This window comes from Watersipora subatra, chromosome 1, assembly GCF_963576615.1.
Source record: "Watersipora subatra chromosome 1, tzWatSuba1.1, whole genome shotgun sequence".
Taxonomy (NCBI): Eukaryota; Metazoa; Bryozoa; class Gymnolaemata; order Cheilostomatida; family Watersiporidae; genus Watersipora; species Watersipora subatra.
The window spans coordinates 70,105,772-70,123,827 of record NC_088708.1 but is presented as its reverse complement, the minus strand read 5'-3'; the positions used below and the strand labels follow the sequence as shown (position 1 = coordinate 70,123,827).

The 18,056-nt window shown below is 36.3% G+C and overlaps 1 protein-coding gene across 1 annotated transcript; it reads left to right on the top strand.

Moving 5' to 3' along the window:
- The first annotated feature begins 1,008 nt into the window (after nucleotides 1–1,008).
- On the top strand, nucleotides 1,009–16,340 carry LOC137394864 (kynureninase-like). The gene is made up of 12 exons (XM_068081639.1): nucleotides 1,009–1,165; nucleotides 1,335–1,455; nucleotides 4,564–4,646; nucleotides 4,947–5,008; nucleotides 5,739–5,810; nucleotides 7,320–7,394; nucleotides 11,134–11,280; nucleotides 11,682–11,780; nucleotides 11,855–11,981; nucleotides 14,334–14,419; nucleotides 14,646–14,873; nucleotides 15,475–16,340. Exons 1-12 carry the CDS (start codon nucleotides 1,009–1,011, stop codon nucleotides 15,595–15,597), a joined length of 1,380 nt encoding a protein of 459 aa, XP_067937740.1. The 3' UTR covers nucleotides 15,598–16,340.
- The last annotated feature ends 1,716 nt before the right edge of the window (nucleotides 16,341–18,056 follow it).

Genomic DNA, 18,056 nt, shown 5'->3' with positions numbered 1-18,056 from the left:
TAGTCTAATGGAATAGAAAGTATCCATCAGTGCCTGTTCATCATGGCTATCCTATTCTGCATTACTCTATGGCGATGTTCAATTGAAAATCATGTTTTGGTAGATGTTGGTCTAATGTGGAACATTGCATCACTTCGATGAAATGCGTCACTTTTTTCAGGTTTTTTATATCCTTATCAGTTTCTAAAGATGGCAGGATTCACTTGCTAGCTGTACTAATTCGTCAACTTCTTATCTCTCTCACTCTTCTCTGATGCTTCGAGAGAAACTGTTTTCTCATCTTGGTGGGGCGTAAGCTATGTGTTGAAAGTGTCATTCTGCTTTCAAATGACAGATCGTTTATTAATGATCATTTTTATAATAATCATCTATAGGAGTTGCTTATTGATGACATTTGTGCCATATCTCTGCCTTTTCATTGTTGTCAAAGAGTTTAACTAGCTTGTTAGTTCGCTAGTTTAATACAACTTTCCCTTCTTCGCAATTTCACATAATTGAATTTATACACCATTATGAACATATTTGGCTATCCATATCATGCTATGACCATATCAGATTATACTTGTATACATGTAGCTATACTCCACTATTGAACAGATAGCTTCTAGGCTATAATCTCTTATAACAGATTATGACAAACTGGTAACATGTTGCTCTGTTAGATCTCATTAAATATCAACCCTTACATGCATCATATAAAGGGTTGGTGTAAGGAAGGGTAAGATATGAGACAGTGGTGAATTAGTTGTGCAGTTTTATGGAGATGTGTTGCCGTGCAAAACCATTTTTGTTGTATCACGAAGGTTAACCCTTTATGTACAGCAACATAGTTTCCAACCCACGCAATGCTTGCTCGGGGTAGGCCTAGCTTTAACAAATCATATTCAAAGAAAGGGAATAAAATATTCTTGGCTACCTTATACGTACAAGGAGTTTTACCATTAGTTAGTGTATAATAAAAACTTGGGCTATATTAACAGTGTTATTTATACCTGGATCTTTTTAGAGATGGACAAAGAACTGGTCAGTGAGCTGGAAGCCAACTCAAAGGAGTATGGGGTCGATCTGACTAGCAAAGAGTTTGCAATTGCTATGGATACTCATGACCCAGTTGGTTACTTGAGGGATCTCTTTTACTATCCAAAAATGAAGGATTTGCCTAAAGGTGTGTGACCTTACAAAAACTGAAAGATTTCCTAGTCATATGTATATACATGTTTTACATAAATTATTGGAAACGTATCATAAAGGTAAAGCTCCCTGCAATAGTGTTTTGTATTAAGAACAGCTTTACTCATCATTCCTGTTATACTAGGTTTAAAACACTTTTTTAGTTGACCCAGAGCAAGTGGAAATGGAAGAAGACTGTGTGTATTTCTGTGGCAACAGCCTGGGACTCTGCCCAAAAAGTGCCGGGCAGCTAGTCTCTAAAGAGATTGACCGCTGGTCTAGACAGTAAGTAGACCTCCTCAACTAAACTCAATTTGTCAACAATGTTTTGTGAAAATGTCTTTTATATAGAAACATCCCATGTCAGGTCATTTGAAGTATCAATTTTTCAACTGGTCAAAATATCCATGTATGTTTGGCCTTTGCTCGAAAAAGAACTACCATACATTCTCGACTTATCATTTGGTGACAGATAAAAATAATTGATCATTATTCTTTTAAAAATGCTTGTTTGAGTTCCTAAATACAGTCAAACATGGATAACTCGAACTTCAAGGGACCGAGCAAAAGTGTTCGAATTATCAGAGCGTTCAAGTTATCAGAGCACTGTCACAAGTCCATATATTTACTTATTTATTAGTAGATACATGTACATATACAAACTATAATATAAATCAAAAGCACAAATGGCTTGTTTCAAATTAAATGCTTCTAATGTAAAGTTTAAAACGTTTTCATGAAAAAGTATAGAGATTTTTCTATCACTTGAGATTGGTTTGTTGTTTGAGGTGATGTTATTGCCAGGACGTTTTTCAGATTGACATTGGCAAAACTTGATCGTTGTTGAAATCCTCAAAAGAAAAGACATTTTTTTCTTTTGGGGTTTTACCCACGATCAATTTTGCCGTTTTTTCTTGAAGTTTATGCAGCTTACCTTACTTTACCTGGGATTCGTTAAGAGCAACACTCCGAGGCAGTTCAATTAGAAGTTTTACGAGGTTTTACGGTACATTGTATATCATTCACGCTTTTTGAATGGATACTTATTAAATGTACACACGTATTCTGTGTTTAGGTCAAACGATGAATAGTTCTTTTGTAGCTCAGACAACGTATACGTTTAATTACAAGAATTTTTAAGATGATTTAAACATTCAACATTCCGACGTTGATTCAACACGGAATCAACGTCGGAAAACTATTCATCACGGGCTAGCTGGGTTACGCCACGCACTCAAGGATTTTCGCCACGCACATACAAAACAAAAACAACATGCGATTTTTGTTTTGTATGTGCGTGGCGAAAATCCTTGCACGCGTGCCCCGGCTAGCCCGTGCTATTCATCGTATCGCAGTATAAATCAAATTTCACCAAACTTTTAGAAAAGTCGTTGACAAAAATATTTTGCCGATGGTGGTAATAACGACGGTTATGAATTACGAAAAGATGAAGTTTACCTCTATGGCTTTGAATAAAGTGATTTTCTAAAGCGATAACAACCGTTTCGTTAGCCGTTGGGCAAAAAAACAGTTCGAATTAACAGTGTTGAGTTCGAGTTATCTATAGCAATTTATCATTACGTGGGAACGGACCAAAGGAAATGTTTGAATTAACCATGTGTTCGAGCTATCCGTGGACGAGTTATCCATGTTTGACTGTACTTCAATCAATCATTATATATTTTAGAGTTAAGATCTTTTGCTAGCAATACATGCAGAACATTTCAGTAGGTACAGATAACGTTTTATGACAGTAGCATTAGATTTGACCTTGCACGACACACTCTGCCTAAACATCGCTGGAATATTTTATTTTTACAAGTTTACGAACTTATTAAAAAGTAATAATGCCAGAAACAATCAAAGGAGAGGCAAGTGAAGATAATTCTTCATCTGCTGTGACATAGTTTAGCTTTATTCTACAGGTTAATAGAGAAATTCAGTTATTAGTTTTTATATTATTGTTTTATAGGTAACATTCAAGCGCAGGTAACTCGTCAGTCCGCGGTTCTAAACAGTAATGAGGAATTCTTGTAATTTGTCATCAGATGACTTGTCAAGGCCATATTTTTGTCAAGCCGTGGTCAAATATACATGTATATGCGTGTACATTTGAGCTAGTTACAAGAAAACTGATTCTTCAAGTCACCTGAAACTTTGTGATTCTACATAAATACTTTGCCTACCAACACATTGTTAGCAGTATTTATGTCAATCTATGCAGTAGGTGTTTCCAATGATTTCTAATCTTTACTATAATAAGAGTGGGTGTCCATCTGTCTGAAGCCACGCTAAGAGCATTTGGGAAAAAGCTTGCCTTTCATGGGAGTCGAACCCAGGGGTTTTGATTCAAAAGGATGCACACTACCACTACACTACATTATCACTGGCTGTTATATGAAACACTTGTGAACAAACTGATTTACACATAGCACCACTACTAGTAGTGGCTGGTAGTACTAGTTACACATATACTGTGTGCCCCTGTGGCCTAGTGAAGAGATGATACTAGTGTTATGTACTGTGTGTGCCCCTGTGGCCTAGTGAAGAGATGATACTAGTGTTATATACTGTGTGTGCCCCTGTGGCCTAGTGAAGAGATGATACTAGTGTTATACAGTGTGTGCCCCTGTGTGATCCTGTGTGACCCTGTGGCCTAGTGAAGAGATGATACTACTGTTATACAGTGTTGTGACCCTGTGGTCTAGTAAAGAGATGATACTAGTGTTATACAGTGTGTGACCCTGTGTGACCCTGTGGTCTAGCGAAGAGATGGTACTAGTGTTATACAGTGTGTGTCCCTGTGGTCTAGTGAAGAGATGATACTAGTGTTATACAGTGTGTGCCCCTGTGTGTCCCTGTGGTCTAGTGAAAAGATGATACTAGTGTTATACAGTGTGTGCCCCTGTGTGACCCTGTGGTCTAGTAAAGAGATGATACTAGTGTTATACAGTGTGTGTCCCTGTGGTCTAGTGAAGAGATGGTACTAGTGTTATACAGTGTGTGCCCCTGTGTGACCCTGTGGTCTAGTAAAGAGATGATACTAGTGTTATACAGTGTGTGCCCCTGTGTGTCCCTGTGGTCTAGTGAAAAGATTGATAGTATGATCTGAGGGCAATTCCGTATCCTATTCTGCCACAAATAAGTTATCCTGGTGTTTTTAAAATGCGTAGTGAACTTGTTAAAGGATGTGTGTGCTGTATAATTACCAGTGTCATAGAATACGAGTTTTAAGATCTTTCTGTATATTTATGCTGGGAAAGATGTGCAAATTGCAGCATAGCCAAGGATTCAGATATTAAAATTGACTGTGTTGCGGGCTATCAATGAGTTCTATTTAGTCTCCCTTTTGCCACTGTTATACGTACTCATATGGCCGGGTGCTCATTGCAGTGGGGTGTATGGCCATCTTACCGGAGACCTGCCTTGGGCTGAATGTGACTTATGCATTGATGAGCAGATGGCAACTATTGTAGGTGAGACCAGCTGGCAGCAGCATGATTTGTTTCATTTGTTTTTTTCTCTAAACTTTCTCAGAAAAGTTGGCCTTGGAGAAAATGAGTAGGCATAGGCAGAAGAAATAGTAGTCTTTAATATGCACAGACAATGATAGACCATAAACAAGGCTAGTAGATGAAAGAGGTGGTATATGTTAACATCCATTGCTTATGCGTGAATGTTCCTTAAGAATAGTATCACTGCTTCTGATAATTTTGTTGCTGCTGCTTTATAATTTTTGGTTGCGTGAGTCAGGGTGGCTGTTTTTGGTGCTTCAGGAGCGAAGAGAGAGGAAGTTTCCCTAATGAATGGATTGACAGTGAACCTCCATCTGCTAATGGTATGACTTCCTAGATCTCGAAGATTTCTAGATTTATTTAAGTAGTTGGCTTTGACTCGCCCAGTTGTCCAACTTTCTGATAATTTTGTAGTCTGCATGTCAAATGATTTGCTTTTATACTGAGACTAGTTTTTTTTCATTGGCGGAAGTACGTATTTTTTGTGATGATTAGATCTAAAGGTTTAATATAAAGCAGTTTGCCACAGTTTCATGTATCTGTACTAGGGACAACTGATAATCCCCTCTCATTAGTTTCATGTATCTGTACTAGGGACAACTGATAATCCTATCTCATTAGTTTCATGTATCTGTACTAGGGACAACTGATAATCCCATCTCATTAGTTTCATGTATTTGTACTAGGGACAACTGATAATCCCCTCTCATTAGTTTCATGTATCTGTACTAGGGACAACTGATAATCCTATCTCATTAGTTTCATATATCTGTACTAGGGACAACTGATAATCCCCTCTCATTAGTTGAATTATTTATGTAAGTTAGTCTTAGTCACATTTAGTCAGGACTCATTATGAAAGTTTCCATAAGTGTCAAATTATACTCATGCAGTGTGACAAAAAAGCGCTTCTCAGAAGAGAAAGAGAGGATAACTCTCTATCTCTGTTTCTGTTATCAGAATAGTCGAAAGACCAATAGGCTCAGAGTTTATACTTAGCCTTAAATCTTATCAGCATATGGATTATCAGTTCTTAATTGCTTTCTTTTGTAGCTTTCCTTCTATCAGCCAACTCCTAAAAGACATAAAATACTCCTGGAGGCAAAAGCCTTTCCATCAGATCATGTGAGTTCAACAGCAATGACTGATTCTTTTAGAAAATCAGTCAGATAGCATATTGGTCTAGTTAGTACATCAGTCAACTAGTATCATGGGCTAGTTAGTACATCAGTCAACTAGTATCATGGACTAGTTGGTATATCAGTCAGATAGTATCATGGACTAGTTAGTACATCAGTCAGATAGTATCATGGACTAGTTAGTAAATCAGTCAAATAGTATCATGGATTTGTTAGTCCACGACTAGTTAATCCTCTCACTCACCCCAGTTTCTTCAGCTTAGAAGTAGTGGTTTAAGTGATATGAAGGCTATCCATGCTTGTATAAGTTTCAAGTTACCAGCCTGGAACAATATTTTAGTGGTTTAGTAAATGATCAGTAAATGGCAGTGAGTTGAGCTTTAACTGCTAGGTCTTGTAAGTATTTCTGCTGGTTGTTGCAGGCCTCTAAACTATGCTAGATGATGTCTACACTGGCTAGGTACACATGTTATTACATACGTCACAATGTTTACAGGCTCTTACTGGTTATACATGTATGTATGTTAGCCACTGAAGTTATGGCTCAATGTTAGCTGATTAAGCTATTGTCACTCGCTAGTTGATAGACTTATGGTTATTTGTTTGCTGTTAAAGTTATGGTTATATGTTAGCTGTTAGAAATGTTAGCTATTAAAGTTTTGGTTAAATGTTAATTGTCAACATTATAGTTATATGTTAGCTATTAAAATTATAGTTATATGTTAGCAGTTAAAGTCGTAGTTATATGTTAACTGTTATGGTTATATGTTAGCTGTTAAATCGTTGAGTAAGTTTTAACTGTCTGACAAAGTTCTGGTTATATGTTAGCTGGGAAAGTTGGGTTAACTGGTAAGGTTACGACTTTATGTTAGCTGTTAAATTTATGGTTATGTGTTAGTTGTTATAGTTATATGTGAGCAATTAAAGTCATGGTTATATGTTAGCTGTTAAAGTTATGATTACATGTTAGGTGTTATGGTTATATGTTAACTGTTAAAGCTTTGGTTAAATGTTAACTGTTAAAGTTATGGCTGTATACTAGCTCTGTTAAAGTTGTGGATATATGTTAGCTGTTAAGATACGGTTAAATGTTAACTGTTAAAGTTACGGTTATATGTTAACTGTTAAAGTTATGGTTATGTGTTAGCTGTAGCAATTATGGCTATATGTTAGCTAATAAAATTATGATTATGTGTTAGATGTTAAAGTAATTGTTATATGTTAGCTGTTGAAGTTATACATTCAAGGTTACTTTCCGCCATCCTTCTTATTTTACTAGTACTAGCCATTATAGTCGTGGGCATTTTGAACAAAGACCTTCTGGCTGGCGCTAGGATTAATATTCCATCCATCTATCCGTCACTTATGTATGATCTGTAGCAGCTTGTCTTCAAGTTGTTTCTTACTAATCGGTCTGAGGGCTATAAAGCTGTCATTTGTTAGCCAGGTGAGCTCATGTCTATCATGTAGTACATATCAACCCATGTACTTGTAGTATGCTGTAGAGTCACAGATAGAACTCAGAGGGTTTGACACGGCAACAAGTATGCTTTGCCTTAGCCCGAGAGAGGTAAGCTGCCTAGCTTTATGCAACACTAGCATCCTGTTAGTACTAGCTGTGTGACCAGTTATGTGTACAGCTTTAAAAAGCAGTGCGTAAGCTTGGTTTCTGTATGACTGTAGAGGTAGATGTTTATATATGACTACAAAGGTAGATGTTTATATACGACTACAGAGGTATATGTTTATATATGACTACAGAGATAGATGTTTATATTTGACTACAGAGGTAGATGTTTATATATGACTACAGAGGTAGATGTTTATATATGACTACAGAGGTAGATGTTTCTGTATGACTGTAGAGGTAGATGTTTATATATGACTACAGAGGTAGATGTTTATATATGACTACAGAGGTAGATGTTTATATACGACTACAGAGGTAGATGTTTATATACGACTACAGAGGTAAATGTTTATATATGACTACAGAGGTAGATGTTTATGTATGACTACAGAGGTAGATGTTTATATACGACTACAGAGGTAGATGTTTATATTTGACTACAGAAGTAGATGTTTATATATGACTACAGAGTTCGATGTTTATATATAACTACAGAAGTAAATGTTTATGTATGAATGCAGAGGTAGATGTTCATGTGATTCCAGAAGTGGATGCAAACCTTCTCAGCAGCAAATAATATCATCATAAAATATGTGCTGCATTTTTATAGCTAGCTTTGTTATCCTTTACTTTGGTGAATATTTTAGATGATAGCCTGCAAGAATATGTATGATGGTTCTTTGTAAGCATTCAAAGTGTCAATTTTAATCCATATTCAATGATTTTTATTGATGCTATTGTCAAACTATTATTGCTGTAAGCAAATTGGTATTATTTAATTCCGTATGCTTCAGTACACAGCACTTTTGTATAGAGTTTATGTACCTTATGTATGCTTCTAGCTGCTTGTGCATATATTTGCTTCTTTTAACTCTTCGTGATTGTGGCCTTTCATTTGCTCCAAATATTAAAAGCACAAAACAAAGAAACGATTACGCTAAAATCGTAACTAGTAAAATATTTTATTTTGGAAATTACGTCAGGCTTTGAGTCCAATATTTTCTCATAATTTCTATTGTATGTTGAAAAAATTCTTATCTTAAGGCAGTAAGTCGTTAGTTATATACATATACATGTTTTAGAGGAGGATTCTCCTTCCAAGATGTGAAGTAAACGTGCCATTGCTGTTTATATTTTCTTTTTCCTACGATTTTTGATGTAACTGATCTGTTGCATTTGTTTGCCATTTCTTTATCAATTTCTGCAATTTTTGTTATTGTGTCTTAACCTTTAGTGTTTTTGATGTTTTAAGAGCAAAACATACGAAATGTTCACTTTTGTTTTCTTTTTCCATCATTATGAATAGAAAACCTTTTATTAAAATTAAACACGATCTACATTATATCTACCCGTTTTAATTTAAAGTATGCCGTATACAGTACAGTTTATGGCGTAAAATGTAAAATACTTTACCGAAGTTGTTTTCTTGCCTTGGAACGGATTAAAATTTACATACATTTATTCTAATGGGAAAAATTGTTTCGAATCTCGAACAGCTGTTTTCTAACAACTTTCTGGAACGGATTATGTTCAAGAACCGAGGTTCCACTGTATGTTATTCAAATGTATACATCTCTGAGAGTTATGAAATTTTAAATTTACATTGGTTTGAAGACTTTTGCAGTTGTTTTATTTATTTTTTAATTTAGTTGCCTTGCACAAAACATTTTCCTCATGATATGAAATTTGAAAGTTACAGTTGTTTGACAAAGTTTGAAAACCTTTACAGTCGTTTTCATTTTCTCTCTTAATTTATTTCAACTATACAAAACACCTCTCATGATATGTAGTTTGAAAGTTAGAATGGCAAACGTTATTATTTGTTAAATACAAATCAATTTTCTGTCCAAAGACTTTTTACTACCCAGGCAATGCCGGGTAGCACAGCTAGTACCTATATAGCCTGGGCATGGCTCTCGTGGGGGATTGGGAGAGAGAGCCTGGGACACATAACGAAAAAAAGATAAGATAACTTCTGCAAAATGAGCGACATATGTTACATATGACGCTCAGACTGATACTAATGGAAGCGTGTCGTTAGATTCGGATCTCACGATGTATTAGATGTGACGCGTTTAAAAGCCTATTGTCAAGGTCACATGACTTGATCTAGTAAAAAGCCCTATATTTTTGATAGGCTAGGTGGTTACGTAACACCCCGTTTGATAATAAAACGATAAGAACCATAGGTTACTATTCTCTTGCGTTTTCACGTTCGCAGTTTCATTTCCTATACTGAAAAAAAAGAGCGATTCAAAAATTACTATCAAAGCTAGGTATAGTCACACTGAAACCAGAACAGTTTCAAGCTTTACAACATATTATCACAGGTTTTGACCAATTTATAGTTCTTCCTACTGGCTTCGGAAAGAGTATTTGCTTTCAGAAGGCACCGTTTTGCAGTAGTAGGTCCGTGTTGTTCATAATAACTGTCTTAAGTAATCATAATACTCGCGAGTAAAATAAAACTGAGATTACTTTTTACTAGATAAACTTTTCTTTACTAGCAGCGTGCGATTTTTTGTTGTTGTTCTATTGCTATTAGTTTGCTGTTTGTATTGTTATTGTGATTTTTTTTATTCAATTGATTTAATTTTTCATTATAATTAAATCAAAACATAATGAATTGAACATATGAAATAATATAACTCTCGTGATTGATTTATTATGCAACCAACATTTCATGCTTACTAACCAGCGTTTGTTTGCTGCCAATTCAGATTAAAAATAATACATAATACTCGCGTAGATCATAAATAAGACCATCACATGATACTCCTTCGGAAATAACGATTGTGATATTAGCGACTTCAGTAGTCGACTTTTAGAGTTGTCTTCCCCGCGTGTTGCTATGTGTCCCAGGCTCTCTCTCCCAATCCCCCACGAGAGCCATGCCCAGGCTAGTACCTATATATTTCTGTCTGCATGATTCAACCTGTTGTTGATTCGCTGTATGTTTAGTAGAAGTGAATTCTCTGCAACTTGCGAAAAGACTGTCAACTAAATTTAATCAAATTGCCAGAATTGTTAATACACTGCTTGCTCTCATAGAAATGGTTTGCAAACAATTTTCATATTGTGCTTGCATAGAAATATTGCAACTCCGTAGTTTTGCTGTGTTCATGAAAGACTTGTTCACACTGTATTGTCGTATGTTGAGGTTGTGCCCTCGCTGATTATTCGTCTACTACGTACGTATCCCATGAACCATTGACATGGTTGAGGCTACGCGGACATGTCAAGAAACATTGCAGCTGCCAAACTTTTCTTATATTTTGCTGAGCATTTATTGCGGTCTACACGATGTGCACCACTTGGGCAATGGATGGCTGTCGTGGATTGCATAATCTATATTTCCCTTCATGCTCGTTTCAGCGACAGCTTTGCGTAATGAGAACACTATGTTATTGACTATTCGCTGTTGTAAACGAGGAATGGTTTGTGATAGTGTGACCAATGTTTCACGACCGGTTAACGATGTATTGTGGGATCAACTCTGACATACTGTAATATAGTGTGAACCTTTAGCTAGTTTGAATCTATATATTCTCTACAGTTGCAGTTGTTAAATACTTGATTCGGCTTAATGGGTGATGGTAAGCAAATCTGTGGCAACACTAGGAAGAACTACGAGCCCTGGTGTGGGTGTGACTGAGTTTTAAATATCTGATGATTGCAGGGTGAGAAATGCTTACGCACCGAGGACATAATTAAAACGATAGAAGATGATGGAGAAAGCATAGCTGTCATTATGCTATCTGGTGTACAATATTACACTGGCCAGTTATTTGACATGCCCGCCATCACTCGGACAGCTCAGGAGAAGGTAGGCCTTTCACACTGCCCTCATTCTGGTAAGGAATTACAGTTTAGGGGTCATTCACTTTAAAATAAACCGTAAGTCTATGTTTCTCTCTCACCGTTTGACTGTTCTTCAGACTTACGTTTGTCCTGCACTTGTTGTCTTCTCAACTGCTCAAAAGTCTGTAGCAAATTGAAATATTTTAAAATTGTCTTTTAATAATGGTGAAAACTCAAAGAACCTCAAAAACACCTGATTGAATAGAGTGTTAACAAATGTACTGAAGTAACTGGAAACTCTCTCCTTGTTATTCCCTTGATCCCATTCTCCCACAATTTTTGCTCTCATCACTGGTTGCTGTATTCTGCCATTTGGCCGTATCCCAGTGTTTGTGGAGACCTCAAGTACTGACATGCTGCTTTCAGGGTATTATGGTTGGGTATGACTTGGCTCATGCTGTTGGTAACGTCCCTCTCCATCTTCATGATTGGGGGGTTGATTTTGCCTGCTGGTGTTCATACAAGGTGAGCTGTTTTCTTATTGTTCAACTCCAACGTGGTCTCTTGCCTGGATTATAGTCTTGGATTTTGTTTTTTAGTATCTTTGTAGTGGCGCCGGGGGCATAGGAGGAGCTTTTGTGCATGAGAAACATGCACATTCTGTGAAGCCCGCATTATTAGGTTGGTGGGGACACAAAGGGGAGACGAGATTTGCTATGGAAAATGGTAAACTAATTTTGTTCTATTAAAGATGTGGTTGCGTCAAATTTGAGTTGATCTTAAAAGAAAGCATTTTTTTCTCTATCAGTTGATATGTTGTTTGTTGTGTTACGCGATCTCATTGCCAAGATATTTGAAAATTAAAATCGAAAAAATCTGATCGCGGTAAAAACGTTCAGGCCACAAAAACGTGCCCAGACTTGCCCAAAATGATGTCACGCGTTATACAACCTGTCTCTATCTCTCGTATTCACATCGGCTATTTGCGATAAAAGTCTAGTCTTACGCGGCTCTATTGGCATATATCTTATTTTGTATTTGCTCATGTTGGCTAGAATAAAATTTTAAATCCAGCTACAGATGCATTATTATGAATGTTTCAAAGGCCTCAAATAACGAAAATTGAAAATTTGTTCTACTCACTTTCTCCAAATGTTGTGTAAACATTTGGGTACCGACTACCAATTCTACCGGTCTACGGTAATTCTGTCAAGCTAACTATATAGAACAAGGTCTTTGTATCAGCACAGTTCCGCAGCTACCCATACTAACGATATACAGCCTCCCATAAGTCCCGCCCACATTATGTCCGTCGCCTATTCTTGGGGCGGGGCTGTATATCATTGCCTACACCGTCTACTAGTTTCTTACTAGTAGTATTCTTGCTTATTTTACTTCAGTAGTATTCTAACCGAATACTACCGAAGTAAAATAAGCAAGCCACGTCTTTGAAAAGAATATAGATAATAGAGTTTTAAGGATGAGAAGTCTGCTGCAAACTGGATTTGAACTCACATTCTCCAGTTCTGCGGACATCCATATACCATATCCAATTCACTACAATATTCTGCAAATCATGTTTTGCATTATTTTCAACAATATTATTTTATTAGGTATATAATTTTTACAAGCAAAAATATTTTCATTTCGGCATAAAGCTTTTATTAAAAATATTCATCAAGTCGTGGCCACTCACATAGTTTTAGCTGATACAATAAGACAAATTCATCTACTGCAACAAACTCAAACAAAACATCATGGTTTATGCAGCACACATTCAAGTCTCTCTTTCCTCTTTATGGCAGTTTCCACACTGACCAAGCTTCTTCGGCTGGTGGGACGACATAAACATTCTGTAATCAGTAAAACAAATGCAATAAATATATGTCATTCATAGATATGTCATTCTAAAGCGTATCTATTGACAGCTTCCAAATTGGGAGTTAAATAGATTTAAAAATTTTAATTGTAATTTTAAAAACGAATAAACGTTTAACAAAGGCACAAGTACGCCAAGCCAACGATTCGAAGCTTTGGTTCTGGAAATTAAAGATTTGCATTGATCAATCGATTTTCTTCACTTTCTACAAGTGAAAAGTGAACATCTAATGTCAAATCATAAATCTAATTTACTAGATAAAGATGCCACAGAAAATTTGAAGCAAATGTAGCTAGGTGAACCGATAAAAATATAAAACGATGATTAGTGATAGCAAAAAGTTACAATTTTATTAATTAGTACAGACATGTATTAATGAGTACTAAAATATTACCTTTAGTATATTCATCAATCTAAGCCATTGTATTGCTAGATGCTATGGATTAAAAAGAAGCCGTCAAGAACTTACTGTACATACGTATCTCGCACGGGCAGGAAATTACATTTTAGCCTCAAACAGGGAAATATAATCTGAATGTAAACTCAACAGGAAACTCTATAGGAGACTCAAAGTAAAAGATAAATTTACCTCCATTCTCCGAGCTTCCTCCGTAGAACTTTAACTACCTGATGCCAAGAAAACTCGGAGTCACTTTCACAGTAACTTTACAGCAATTTTACAATTACATGTATGTTGTTCGCCAATAAAACGTGTGGATCGAGTAATTCATTAAAGTAACGATGTTAATTAATTTAGTAAATATCGATGTCCATGCGAATTAATAATAGAATAAAATCCCTAAATTTGAGATCACAGACAACGTGTTTTATGAGTGATAACATTTATTACGGCCTATATAAAAATTTCACGCTGATGATTGGCTAAGGGAGCGACCTCATATTTATCGCTTGTGGTTTCTTTTCAGATATATTGTTTGTGACGTCACGAAAGAAGCGCCCGCTGGAACGTGAGCTTTTTAAAAGAGGGCCTCATTCAAACGCATATATCTCTGGACAGGGTTGATCTACAAAGACAAAAATGGCATCAACTTGTAGCTGATGTTTTAGCCTTTTATGGGTCTTAATTTCATTAAATCGAATTTTTTGACGCAATCACATCTATAATGTCATATACCTGCCTTCTTTGTATAAAATCTTTTACCTTATGTAGTTTGGGCAGAGTTCTTTATTCATTGCAGAGATGGACCTGATACCTGGTGTGCAAGGCTTCAGACTCAGTAATCCACCGGGCTTGCTCTGCGCCAGCCTTAAAGCTTGTCTTGAAGTAAGTGTCAGAACTCATCACTCCATTTTTAACAACTGTTTGCTTTTATTAGAGTTGGAGTTGTTTGCTCTCCGCGAATGAAACCGTGTCTTTTTTGATATCCGATGTTCAGGTAAATGTGATAGTACAAGTGTTGTTCCTCTAAATATGAAGATGAAAATTGCGCTGTATCTTTCACTAACTTCACAATGTTTAATTGTAATTTCATATGATCATTCGCCTTTAGGTATATGACAAGACAAGTCTTGAGGAGCTCAGAGCCAAGTCTCGTCTGCTCACAGGCTACCTTGAATGGATGATTAGGCACTATTTTAGTAAGGAAGCTGGCAGCTCATCAGCGTACATAGAAATCTTCACTCCATCTAGTCCTACGGAAAGAGGATGCCAGCTTTCACTCTGTTTCTCCATTCCTCTCAATGTTATTTTTCAGAAACTTACAGAATGTGGCGTGGTGGTATGTATATGTATGTTGCGAGCATAACAATTATTTATTTTATCTGTGATTAATGACTTTATAATATAACTCTAGCAACAATGTGACCTTACAATATCATACTGATAGTACTGTGACTCTACAGTAGGCATATCTTGCTACTGATACAGTGCCTCTATGCTAGTACTAGTAGTAGTCGCGTGATTCCAGTATCACAGTAGTAGTAGTGACCCTACAATATCATCGTAGTAGCAAAGTAACTCAAAAGTATTACACTAGTAATGGCATAACTGCTGTATTCCACTAATCACGGCGATGCATTGTACGGTGGTGTAATCTCCATAGAGATGTGAGATTATCATCCCATCTTTATGGAGGTTTTATTTATTAGTACCATCCTCTTGGTGATGCTACATTCGAGTTCCATCGACACTTCTTTTATACCAACTATACCATTTTCATACTAGTATGAAGATGCGACCTTGTACCACCATGTTTATCAAAGTGTGGTACTTTGGTAACACACATACACCTGTATGATACGCCTACAAATAACACAATCGCAAGTGGCATGGTTGCAAGGTGATTACAATGTGGCATCATATGAGCATGATTGTTGTAGTGCGATGAGAGACTACCGCATGTCCTCAGGGTTGCACCAGTTCACCTGTACAACTCTTTCCTCGATGTCTATCGGTTTATACAGATTCTTCGGAAGCTCGTGATTGAGAACCCTATTCTATAAGTGTTTGTATCCGTCCTATAGGTTGTGTTTTTTTAGTCCATGCGTTCTTGCCTTTACATACGTTCTCGGATTTTAGATACAACTTTGTCCCTTGTGTGATAAGTGATTGTGTCGTAGCTTTTTCTAGTCAATACGTTGTGTGATTTTGCAATGCACTCCAAATTCTTACATTATTTAAGAAAATACTTGTTGCCAAACCGTCATTCTTTTAAGACTTGTAACAGGCTGCTGCACAAAACTTTTAATTTGTACATACCTGCCTTTGTTGATCCATCAGTCTGTAGTTTGAGCTCTTTGCCAATGATTATGTTGCTCTTTTTATAATTGAACTGTCAAATTTACTGTGTGTGCTTTGTTGATGAATCTTAATTCATCACTAAATTTTGCAGTAAGAAGTAATTATATTCTAAGGTTGTTCTTAAAATAGTTATCGCAATGTACTGGAATTCTGTGAACAACTTATTTTATATCACTTATTGGTTATTTAGATATTGTCCCTAGCTTTACATTTCTCACTACATAAAGTGAGACACAACAATTGCTGTCATGCTATGATATAGTTATTTTGCTGTGGAAATAATTTTTTCTAGTTTAGAACTATCTTCTTGTACTCCATTGTTTCCAACTAATGAGTGTTCTGTTATTTATTAATTAGTTGTTTTATGGTTGAACAGTATATACCAGAGTGCAGCAACACATTCTATGAGAATATTAGCCGAGTGATCGTTGTACACATGAAATATACATATCATATGATCTACTGGTTTGAGCAATTGATCAAGTGACAAGTCGGTTGCTCTCTGCAAGCTTTAACAGAACCCTCCCGAGCTGCTCCTTTTGGTCTTTCCATAATCAATGGGAGTATCCCTAATATAACCAGCACTGTATATTGCGGTGCTAAACTGGTTCTTTGTGTCAATCTTTTCAATTAGTGTCAAAACTATATTTCTATTATTTCTAAACAGCTCACTTTAAACAGCTTGTTTTGCGATGGTTTTTCGCTGTAGAATATTTGCTGTGGTGCCATTGTAAAGAATGGTGCTTCCAGCATTAATTTTAAGTGTTAATCAAGAATGTAAGAATGAAACTGTATAAAATGAGAGAAAAAGGCGTGGGAGGCCTTTGAAATTCATGTACATTACAGAAGCTAATTTTCTCCCAGCTTGTTACACTGTAAGTGAGTTGTTGAGTGGCATTGAGTGCAGGGTGAGAGCCAGTGTTGCTCTTTGCATACTATGTCGTCAGCTTGGCTATGTTCGGGTCTGTCTGTGTAGTGTATTAGATATGGTAAAAAACTGGTATTAAACCTGAAAACTCAAGCAACATGTATGTGTTTAGCTCCATTTATAGCAGTCGGTAGTAAGCCTTGACATAAGCTGGTTATAGTTGTTTGATATTATAAGTCACTTGCATTGTTGGAAAGTTTTCATAATTTTCACTGTAGTGCATCGGTGTATGGACAGTATGGTGAAAGGGCATATTGTAAAGGTTGGTTCTGTACAGTACTTGGTATATTGCTGCTCAGAAGTGGTTGTCAACTTGTGTATTAGCAATGATATACAGCCCCCCATATCATTGGTATTAGTAAGAATTATCAATATACAGTACTGTATGTGCCGATCAAATGCTTGATTAGCATTTACAAACTCACACGAATCATCACAATCCGTAACACACACTCGTTGACGATCCATTTTTGTTGTATGTACACACTTCGGGTACGTGCACAATAATTATCTACAATATATGCTTGCTCATTGTCCTACATGCACGCATAACTAAAACGGTGCAGTACTCGACATCGCAAACAAAATCGCAATGGATCGATACATTTGGAGTTGCAACATAATCTTTGCGAATTCCTTTTATCGGACCAGTAATAATGCAGAGAAACGTTTTTGTAGTAAAATTACGCTCATTGGCTTAACATTTTGTAAAATAGCCAATCAAGAAAAAGCCTAATAGCATTACTGTTGTACAGCCATCGCCTTTGCGAACTACTATTTTATGGATTTGCGTTGTTCCAATGTTAGTTAAATAACCATAAATAGCGTAGCCTTGTAGATATATGTAGCTAATATTTGTGAAGCCGATATCATACTCATATCATCTTTATAATGCAATCTAGTAATACGGTGTAGTTTTATCAATGTCGATGTATTCTTAGTATTCTAGGCCATTCTACGTAGGTAGAAAATACAAATAAATCAAACATGCTCAGAAATACACAAAAAATATTGTGATATCTTATAATGAAATTTTTTATTGTTCAATTTCGTAATATTTTATTCATCATTGCCCAGTTATGTGGCAATAATGAGCAATACAGATGCATGAAAGTTTAATGATGTTGTGGCGAAGACAACTCCTAGGACAAGCATTGCCCGCTCTTTCTCTAAGCCTGTAGTTTTCTCTCGATCCATTAGAATTTCACCCAAGCTACAGTAGAGCAAACACGA

Coding starts and splice junctions, on each gene's coding strand:
- LOC137394864 (XM_068081639.1), top strand. CDS start 1,009: ATGGACAAAGAACTGGTCAGTGAGCTGGAAGCCAACTCAAAGGAGTAT. Junction 11,781..11,854: donor CCTGCTGGTGTTCATACAAG/GTGAGCTGTTTT, acceptor TTTGTTTTTTAG/TATCTTTGTAGTGGCGCCGG. Junction 14,874..15,474: donor TTACAGAATGTGGCGTGGTG/GTATGTATATGT, acceptor TGATTGTTGTAG/TGCGATGAGAGACTACCGCA.